Consider the following 11,495-nt stretch of genomic DNA (forward strand, 5'->3'; position numbering starts at 1 on the left):
TCAGCTTTGCTATCAATTAGTATGTATTTTTACCTCATCTGTAAAGTAGTCCCTAGTTATCCTTGATGTAATAAGGGAATAGTGCACAGCCGATGCCATCATACCTAAAAGTTATTGAATTCACCAAAACAGAGAGAAAACACTTACTTTGCACATTCTTATGACTTAGGTGCAAATCCTGGAGTGTATTATAAACTGGTCTTTACAACCTATGAACAGATACTATAAGTCAGACAGAAATAGGAACTCCCTAGAGATGCTGTCCAAAAAAAGAAAAGTAGCCCCTGTGGAGTAACTCCTCCTAAGTCATGCTGCTGCTGCTGCTGAAAATATGCAATGAATCCATCTGCAGTTGGAATTTCAGATGCCATAATTCCCCTACAGAATGTTGTTTAATTATTTTATTATGCATAATAAATGTAAAATATTTATTTTAGCTTACATAATTATATTAAAAATGTATGCTATTTATTCTCAGTCTTATAAGACATCCTTCACAAGTCATACACTTAACAGAGAGGAATGCATGCTGTTTTGCTGGCCTGGCTGCTTGTTTTATCCAACTTCTACACCTTCTTATCTATGACTAAGAAACACCTCTGCATATTGCCTTCCATTCCCTCACCACCATGGGTACTCTGTGCAAAATGAACCATACAGTGGAGTCCCAGACAAATGAAAATTATTTTCTTTAATCACAGCAGAGGGATGACCTGAAGCCCATTACCATAATATCAGTCCCACACTCTTGTAGTCAAAGTAGTAGCAAAACTCTTTCTGCATCATGAAACTACGCCAGTGCTTCTCCTGAGCACTGTAATCCAACAAATTTGATAATGTGAGAAAAGCAGGGTTCTGCCTTTTGCATGCCCCCCTCCATGTAACTCAGATCCATTTCACTGAAACACCCCCCTCCCACACACCACAAGCATAAATTGCCTGAGAAGTTTTAGTAGTTATATAGGAAGTCAGAACAAATGGGAGTTAAATTTAAAACCTTACATATGAATAAATGAGATTTCCCTTTCTTAGACACATGCAAAAAACCAATTTAGTTCTGAAAATGCTGTATATCTACATCTTTCATTGACAGCATCAGACTTAGGGGAATTTTTCACTTCTGCAATCAGGTTAAATTCAAGTACCTAACTATGCTGCAGGTTTAGAAAGTCTGTCTGTATAGTCCACAGACTATACAGCCAACAGATTTAGAGCCCTGTGTCACAGGTGCTGCTCATTTTCAGGATGTTATACAGCTCTTCAGTGCTTACTGTGCCCATTTCCAAATGCAATGCTGCCAGTGTTACTCCAGGATGGTGTAATCTGAAAAGTTCAGTCACATAACACATCTTTTTTAAATGACTAGGAAAAATAAAATAAGCATTGCATAAGTAATGGTAGTGCAGGGCCCTGTGAGACCAATTCTGTATTATAAAATTAGGTTGAACATTAATTAAGGGTGAATGAATATTTTTGTATGACAAAGCACATTGACTTAAGAATGGAGAGACATGCTGTGTGATTTGAAAAAGTAAATGCAAAGGAAAATCATGCATATTTTTATCTAAATGGGGAAAAACCTAAATTGAAAAACGAAATGTGAAAAATATGTAACCAAAAATACAGCTAAACGTTTGTGTTTATGAATATTATATTTTGCTTCCTTCTAAAGGATTTTTAAAACTAGACTGAAAACATAATTTCAAATTGTAATTGTTACTGGAAGTCATATACTACTATCGAAAAGCAGATGTCAATTTCTTTGTCATCAAAATACAAAAGATTTTGACAAAAATAAATATCAAGTGGTCACCAGACAAAAACTAGAGATGGAAGGGAACATTTTTCACAAGAATACTGAAGTACAACTATAAGCATATGCATATTATAGAGAATTTATAATTTGTGAGCTAAAAATGCTAAGTTAGTTTACCATTCCCCTCAGAAAACCACATCCATTAATGTCTTTTTCTAGTTTAAAAAAGAATGTCTCATGCTGTGTGCTATATAGGGAATAAATTGCCTTTTCTGTTCCATGCAGCCAAAATCACTCTTTTCCCCATAGTACCATACAGATGATTTCACTCCAGTTTATAAAGTTTATAACAGTTCCTAAATTCAGATTAGTTTCTTCCAATAGCCCTTTTTCTGTACTTCTAGCCAGGGTTATCTACCCTTTCACTCACTAGACTGGCAAGAATTTTTGCAGGACGATTATTCACCATTTCAGGCTGAGGAATTGAAAAGCTTGAAGTCAAGAATCTCCAAGAATGCTCTGAGCACCAATCAGCTGAATGGGAATAGTTTAAAATCTTGTACTTAGCCACTGTTTTAATTCAAGTGTCTCAAACTGCTTCATAGAACAGAGATTAGTTATCAATGAAAGGAAAATTTATATTAAGGCTAACAATACTTTCCTCCATATCCCAACATAGAAAGAGGAATATTCACCTCCCTGAAAGTACAAGGCTCATTAAAGAGTCTGCAGTTGCCAAGCAACACTAAACAGCAACACATGAAATAGTCTGGATGAACTTACAGTGCAAGGGCCGAGCTCACAGCATCACAATGAGACCTCAACCACTAGGCTTAGGGGTGAATTTTATCACTAGATCAGCAGATTTTAAAATCTTCATTTTAACACTTTCTCTATGTGACACTTGCAAGACTACATACCATCTGCTGAACTTGTGCAAACAATATTATTTACAGAGTTGCTAATAACTTTCCTTTAAAAGAGAAATACTGCATGACTTGACAAAGAGGCAACATGTGATTCCCTTAAAATTGTAGTTTAAAATGAAGAGTGAGGTGGATAGAGAGCAGAACATTTACTTGCCAACAAGGCTGGCTAATATCCCAGGACTGTGGAAACTGGCAGGCACAAGCAGGACTGCTGAGCTAATAAACACAGCAGCCCCTCTATGGGCTCCTCTGCAGCTACACAAAGTGCCTCACTGCCTCTATGAACTTGCAGCAGCAGCAGCAGCATAGCTCTGGTTCCTGCATCCCTACCAGATGATTTTCAGCTGAGCTTGGAACACATTTCCTGCAGAATCAAAGCTTCATCAGCTGGTATCTGTAGAGATCAGCCTCCAAAGGTTAGGTCAAAATTGGCCTGTGAAGGATGGAAACTAACATTCTATTGTCATGAAACATTTATTTTTCAATAATATAAAAGCAGGGCATGCCCAGATATTTCTTGTTAATCCTGATAAAATATGCTATGCTTGCATATTCTCTAATAACCTCCAGTATTATAAAATACTCTTTAAAAACTTGTTATTTCTTGGAATTTATATCCCATACAGAAAACTCTTTATCCAAAGTAAGATGATCTGTCTTTCACTCAACAGAGCACTGGGTTATGCATGTGGTTATCCTGAGTGAGAGAAGTGCATCCACTCATTGGATGTATGTAACAAACCCCAAACTGATTCACATCTACAACACTCCCAGTCTCTTGGGTCTCCCAGCCTAGGATCTCAAACCCACTGTAACCCACTTCTCATTTCCTAGCCCTGTAAAAAGACTATTCCTGCCAATTGGGATGATTCAGTTAAAGTGGATGACCACAAGATTAAGTGTCCTAAAACACACAGCATTAAAGACAGCACTTCTTTTACCTTCAGTGCAGCACATCGTGTCACAGTAATGCTTATATGCTCTCACTTCACTCAACACAGACCTTTTAACACAACTGCTCTGACAAATGAAAACCACCTCTAATTCCTAGATGACTTACTGAAGCTGACAAAACCACTTCTACTTAAAAAGAAAAAATAAAGAAACAGTGACACCCTTAAGGTGGCAGCACAGAAACATTGCCCCCTCCCCCTGAGGTCATCAAATTCAGTTCTCTGCAGTTCTAGAGTGTGATTTAATGGGTGCTCAGTACAGAAGAGTTCACAGAACATTTGCCCCACACAAACAAAATATTGCAATGAGAAGTTTTGTACAGAAAATCTGTGACCCCTGCAGAAGCTTTCTGTACATGAGTTTTCTGTAAAGTAGCACATAAATAGCATGAAAACAGGTATTATGAGAGCAGATAGGCTTCATTATGTAGTCTTGCTTTAGGAAACTACATTAAAACTTATACTAAAGGAACATTACAGTTGTATGTTCAGCATGAAAAGAAAATACAAAAATGCTATAGGGGTATATTCAAATGTTTCACTTTCCCCTCTTGTGTGCATGCATCACAACACATTCGTCTAATCATATGCCATTTATCAAATATAATGCTGATTTTTAAGAACTTTTTGAACATCAACTCTTGCAAATTGCCCACAAAATCCTTCTGTGGATTCCTTTATAGTACACATAGACTAGTCACCTCACTGCAAGGTATTAAAAGTATTCAAGAATGTAGAAGATGTGTGTTTAAGAGTAAAGATGCATTTAAGAAGCAACATGAGATCATTTAATAAGTAGTCTATAACAAACCAAAGACACCAGGTGAAAAGCACCAGAAGTAACCTTCACTGTTCAATGTGATTCTTTTAAAATTTAATCAGCTGCCCCAACATGGGGATGGGTTTTAGTGGTATAACATGGGAGGCTTTGCCATGCAACCAACCCTTTGGCCAACTTTCATCCTAACACCCTGGCTAGCAAGGAAAAGGAAAATTGGAACAGAACAACAAGACTCTGAAGAACTGTAACTAGCTTGATTTGTGCCCAGTTCAAATAAGTGTCTGGAGAGTACTCAGGCTGGTAAGCCTTTTAGAGAACTTTTCTTTTCTTGGTGAAATGGTCGCAACTCAACCAAGAAAAATTTCAAAACCGCAAATGATTTGAAAAGGCAATGTAGATAAGCAGCCTCACCACAGAGAATTCCAACAGACACTGGAGCAGCTGTGAAACAAACACTCAACATTAGCACTGTAGTGTTACCACTAAAAGGTTTCCCATCATTTGTTTTTCTTTATAAAGTAACACCTAAATACTGAAGACTAAGTTTTTAAATTTAGCTCCTAATTTAATATGTAATTACTGCTGCCCTGATGGTATTTTAATGGCAATGTATTTTTATTGGTGACTTCAAATGAACCTCATCTGATCACCTTAACCCTTCTCTCATCATGCTTTAGTTAATGACTCATTACCTGTAGTCACACCAGGGACATCTGTAAGGCTTTTCTCCAGTATGGACACGCTTATGTCGTGTCAGATGCGATTGTGTTGTGGAAGCAAAGTTACACTCATCACATTTGAATGGTTTCTCTCCTGGAAGGTGACAAGAGAAGATTATCAGTTTTCATCTAGAGAAAACGAAGACAACCCCAAATTTCTGGCATATCCCTTGAGACAGCTTTTAGCCTGTGTATATAAACAAGCGAACACAAATACAACATAAACTTGCAAATACAATGCATTAACTGCAAAATATGACAGAAACACATCAGTATCCAAGTGACTTCTCACAGGGAATTACACAGCAGCAAAAAGGAGGAGAAAGAACAGCACTGAAACAGAGTAAACTTGTTTCTGGGTCTTACTCCATGAAAATACCCTAACCAGGTGACAGGCATTTGTCTCACACCATATCTTCCCTTCAATCTGAGCCAAGAACAGCCCCAAAAGCAACACAGGGAGAGGCAAAAGGTGAGAAATCACACTGATCTTGTATTCAGCATATGCTCGGAAAGGAACACCTCCAGGTGATAAGTGTCTTTGTTTCCATCTCCAACCTAAATTTTTAATGTTATTCTTTAAATAACATAAATAAACTGGGACTGAGAAAATGAACCAGAACTCTCTGCTCCACTCCCCCTATCTTGCCTGTTAGTCTTCTGCCCTTGTGAATATTTTTTGAACAGTAGGGCAATTTCAGCAGAAGGACTTGAAAGGTTAATGAAAATAAACAAACAAACACCAACTACTAAACTTTAAAAAGGATAACATTTTCAGATGACTAAAATTCAATCTCTGCTGAATGTACAGCTCCACTGAAAATTTCTAGAGGACTAATAATTGAAGAAAAGTAAAAATCTTTAGTCTCTAAGTTTCTGCGTAAAAAGAATACTTTTCCTTCTACTGGAGGGGTCTACCTTTTAGAAGATACTAAGGCAAAACCTCATGACAGATATACTGTGATGACTAGTTAAGACACCTACATCCCATTTTTCCAACTGGTTGTCACAGAAACATTCCTTGGGGCTTACAGGCAGATATAGTTACCATTTAGGGAGGAAAGAGGTTTTTTTTTGTATGGAGAAGCTAAAAGCCAGTTCCTAAGTTACATTATTTTCACTGCAGTATGCACGCCTTCCAATGTATTTATCTAAAAACTACATAAGGAATCAACATCCCTGACTTAAGAAGTCTGGATAAAACTGCTAGAAACAGACATGTACTTTGAAGACTGTTCAGAGATCTAGGACAGGCAGTTTCAAATTGCACCACAAGCCTATTAGCAGGTGTAATGTGAAGTTTTTCAGACTGACAGAAGAGTCACCACCAGTATAACCCTATCAGTATGAGTGGCCTTCTGCAATCAGTAGCAAACAGCCACTCCCAAACAGCCATGCCTCCAAGACAAATTTTTGAAGCTGTTTATAGCAGGAGACTCTGAAGATTTTGAAATAGACTTTGCCAGAATTCTGAGAACAGAGAGAAATACGCATTTTTCATTCTTGGAGATTGTTGGGGTTTTTTTTCCCAAGGGAAAAAAGATGTGCAAGGCCCTCAAGGCCTGAAAAACCCCTAATGCTGGATGGAAAGAGCACAGAGCAGCTTCTGAAAGCTCCATAAAGAGTTGAAATAATTGTGTTTAGCAGCTGTGGGAGAGAATACCAGCGTATGTTTTTCATTTATTGTTTCATGGGACAGGGAGAGGTGAAGGAGCAGGACACAAAAGCCGAAGCCTCCATGCTGGACAAATTGAGACTGCTGGAAAGTACGTCTTTCATGCCCCAAATGGGGTTTTCTTGTCAGACCCTGACACTCTGCTCTGGAGAAGCTGATTCTCCCAGCAGCTTGCATGGTAGTGGCTGCTGCTTCAATTAAACTCTCTGGGAGGCCACAGACTCCCTAGCAACGTAACCTGTTCTTGAACTGAAGATTTCCCCTTCTGATTTATTTTATCATCTAGCATTAAAGAAGATAGCAACATTTTCAAGTCTAAGTAGTTAAGCCACAGGTATTTTAGATAACATACATACTTATTTTAACTGCTTTCATTTAAAATGCACTAGAACCTTACCTACTTGCCCCCTTGAATAAAAAAAAAAGGCAGATCTGAACTGAAAGGAGATTTTTAGCTTGCCATTCAGGGGAGAACAGATCAAATAAAGGTCTGCTGCTGTGCCAGGGCAGGGCCAGTGGGGCTGACAGCTGAGTGAGGGCCCATTGCAGCCAGGAGGGCTTGCAAATTCCATCTTGACTGTAAGAAAAATGGTAATCCTTGCCCACTGCTCCAGGAAGTTTCTCCTTAGGAAATCCTTGTGGCTAACTGCTCCTGTCAAGCAGACTATGTGTAAATCTCACCTGACAGAAAATACATCACAGCAGTACCACACAACAAAAGCCAACTAAATGGGGAAGAAAAAAGACAGCCTAGCACAGCCTGTAATTCTTAAGAGCTGTACATAAGAAACAGTATTTTTATGGAAAAAAACCAGGTTAATTAGTACAGTTGAAAAAAACCTAAAAGACAACTAGGTATTTCTTTGGATTGGGTGATATTGAAGAGCATATTAGCTGTAGGAGTACTCTATTTATTTGTTTATCAAAGCTTTCTACAGACCCATTGATTTAAGAATTTTTTTGTCTTCCCTATCATGGGCCAGGATGCTTCTAATCAGACTTTGTGTCCCAGTTTTCCCTCCACCCTTCTTGCCCCCAGACATTTCAGGGAATACACATAATTCTTTTAATATGGGCTGCCATTAAAAATTCCAAAAGACTCTTGTTCACCCCCTGTCAAGGTTCTAATTCATTCACAATTAAAATTACACAAATAAAACTGTCAGTATTGACAGTATTTTTTAAAATAACAGTACGTAATAACTTTAAAATAGTGTATCTATAACCATAAGGACAAAGTCTATTATATTTAAAGACCAAAAAAGTTTAAAAAAAATTAATCCCCTCCACCCATTACCACTACAGAAGACTTATCTGTTTCTCACCATCTCTACCTTTGTCAATAACAAGCCCCATGAAAAAAAAGATAGATGCACCAAAATGATTCCATGGTCAACAAGCTCTGTAGAGGAACAAAAATGAAGGACACACATTCCAAGATCAAGGACCCACTCTGTGGGGATTTACTTTGTTTTTAACATAAGCACTTTCAAAAGGCTACATTTCCTGAGCATGGGATTACAAAAGAAATGCCTTTGCATTTTTGACAACACTGCAACCAACTTCTTAAGTGCATCTGTTGGTTAAGTCACCGGACATGGAAATTTGAGCTTCAACAATCAAAAATTGGGGAAGAAAATGACAAAAGGGCCACTTCATACAGAGCACTAGTATATAAAAGCTCCTGCTAACCAGTAACTTCTGTTTCCTCTTTTTCTCTTGCTACTGGACAATTTCTCTTAGGTAGGGAGAAAGTTTTAAAAGTCCAGGTTTTTGGTCTCTTTGCTGGTCAAGGGTTTGCTATAATCAAAGGCTAATCTGCTGTAAATGTTGGTGTAAATAGAAAAGGTAAAACAACAAAGATGCTCTTCAAATTTTATCTCTTGCTGAAAAGAGCAATAAGTCTTCTTTCTTGCAGCATTTCCTGTGGTATTCAACATTAAAATTTTTCTAAGCTGTGGTGGGGAAGTTGAAGGGAAGAATCTACATTATACATATAAATTCAATGCCGAGTAATGTAACTACATATTAAAGTCAAAGAGCAGTTCACATGAGAAATAGAAACACAAAGTGAGTCACTCATCTGGATAAAAACACATATATTATTAAATTTTCTTTCTTTATTACATTGACCTATAAATGTCTTGAGATGAGTGAGCAGAAGCAATCATACAAACAGTGCTCTGTACAATATAAGCTACCATCTTCAAAAATGCATGAAAATATTTGAACAAAGACACGATCTCCTTAAGCAGCTCCACAGGTTCATGGTGACTGTCACAGCAGTGCACAGTAAGTGTCCTTACCCACTAACACTTTACTACTGTGATGTACTTCTATCAAGCCTGGGAAGATCCCACCACAACCAACACATGGAAAACAAATGCAGACTGTTGATGTGTAGAAGATGAGGATGGGGTTTTTGCAATTTGCAGGAGTACTAACCAACATTAAAAAAGAGATTTCATGCACGAGAACACAGGCTGTGACTGATCAGCACTGTGGGACTGAGTCAGCTACTACAGCACAACATGGAAGTTTACTGGGAAACGTAGACAAACAGGGAAACAAAGGAGGTGAGCAGAACAATAAGAGCAAGAACATAAAGAAGACATTTTAAAATGATGATTTTTTTCCATGTTTTTGTTTCAAGCCAGAAATTATTAACCTTGCTTGTTTTTTCTTCCTAGTTGATCATGATTAAGGCAAAATATTTAAATTATCTGATATTATGTGTGTGTGTGTGCATGTGTGTGCGTGTGTGTGTGTGTCTGTGGGTGTGTTTATTTTTGGTGGCTGATTTAGAGGTTATTTACCCTTTTTTGTTACAAAATTCAGGCAATCGTTTAATTCTTTGTGTAATTCAACTTACTCTAAATCCAGCAAAAACTATCTTTAGAAAGGTTTTCTTAGTGGAGCAAAATAAGAATCAAAAAAACTTGCTTCAGGATGACTCAAAAGACAAAATCTTTTCCTCGCAGCCTTGTTGAGACACCAGAACTACATCTATGTTCCTGCAGCACCACAAACTACCCCTTATTTACCACACAGCACCTGCTGATACTGTGGTCCAAGTTTTTTAAGACAGTTTATCACAGCCTACGCAGGCACAAGTGCCTATTGTAAAGCATTTGGCAGGTAGAGATGTAAGTATTCCTTTCAGTGTGATAAAATTCTGGTCAAACTCTGGACCACTCCTTAAGCCATTGCTTCAATTCACAAAACAGAAGTTTCATGGATATTTACATCGTCAGTGAAAGACTTTCAGAATACCAGAGACAGATTCTTGCAGAATACAACTGGAAGAGGGTGCACTCAGGTCATAAAATAATGTTGGAGCATCTTCCCCAGACAAAATCAGCCAACAACTTCACTTATTCTCTGTCCAAAGTGTATGTTTCTCATTGGACCAGGTCATCATTACAGACACAATGTATTTAAAACAGAATAAAAACATCAACTGGTAAAACACCAGGAATCTCTTGATAGCTCAAATTATTTGCTCCTACTTTACAGTTGAGATGGCCTATATCAAGGAAATCTTTATGCAGATGCATCATGTTTACAAATATATTAAGTACTAAAGTTTTTCAAGTCTTAAAATGAATGGCTTTTTCTTTCAGTTGACCATTCCTGTGCTTCTTTTCATTTAAAAGGAAAAACATCTCTTCAAGGGATCACATCCTATTTACCAAACTGGTCTGCATAGTTTGCTGCAATAGTGACCGAGGCTCAGCTTTTTTAACACCAAGTTATACTTCATGTTGCCTGTAATATTTCCAAAGAAAATGCATCTTTCACAAGATAAAGGCATTTCTCTAGGTACAAAGAAAGAATCTCATCTAAGAACAGAAGAATAGAGTAAGAAATACCAGAATAAAGAGTATGAAAAGTCTAAGTGCCTGGTCCTACAGCCAGTCTTCCCTTGTGTCAAATCTCTACCAGCAGCTGAACATTTCTCTGGGGTGTTGGGACATCTCAGGCCTTGAGGCTGGGATGAGAGGAGACTTGTTAAGTTGGTTAAGACTCCTTAACTACATGTGAGGATTTGTTCATTTGCCCTTGAGTCGTGGGCCTCTGACAGGTGATAGAAGTAAATTTTGGATTGGAAGATGTTCTGTGTCAGCCCCCTTGACAGCTTGTATTACAGTAGGGAATTATTTAAGCCATTTAGAGTATTTTTGATACCTATCCCTTTCTGACTTGATTGTAATTGGCTTTAGCATTCTGCTTTGGGAAAATTGTGCCAAATGGAGACAGAGGAAAAAAAAAAAAGGTAAAAAAAAAGAGTACAAGGAGGAGGGCATGCAGCTAATGACTGAGATAAAGTTGAGCACTGGATGAAAACACAATGGAACCCATGTAAGTGCAACAATGCTAGCAAAGGTGGATTGTGTCATTCTCCTTGAAACAAATAGAAGGTACAGATAATTTTTCTGCTAAAGAATCATCTCTGATTGTTTGTGCCACAGAGGCAGATAAATGCCAAAAAGATAGATCCCTCTGCCTCTGAGATACTGTCCTATATAGTATAAAGTTAATAGCAAAGTAATAACGAGCCTCCAGTCCTGACATAAAATATAAAGTTATGCTTGCTAGATGCAAGCTTCATGATCTATAACCTGTAAATCCCTGGGATCATAGCACAAGAAACCTCTACCACACTGGCAAAAGAAGGGCAA

General features: G+C 37.8%; 1 protein-coding gene across 1 annotated transcript in view; it reads right to left on the minus strand.

Moving 5' to 3' along the window:
- The window catches only part of ZNF407 (zinc finger protein 407), a 332,666-nt gene that overhangs the window by 118,135 nt on the left and 203,036 nt on the right, over positions 1 to 11,495 (minus strand). The window contains exon 7 of the mRNA XM_058028941.1: positions 5,112 to 5,232. Within this exon, the coding sequence (XP_057884924.1) occupies positions 5,112 to 5,232 (121 nt within the window). The remainder of the gene's footprint in view (positions 1 to 5,111; positions 5,233 to 11,495) is intronic.

This window comes from Melospiza georgiana, chromosome 1 (genome assembly GCF_028018845.1).
Source record: "Melospiza georgiana isolate bMelGeo1 chromosome 1, bMelGeo1.pri, whole genome shotgun sequence".
Taxonomy (NCBI): Eukaryota; Metazoa; Chordata; class Aves; order Passeriformes; family Passerellidae; genus Melospiza; species Melospiza georgiana.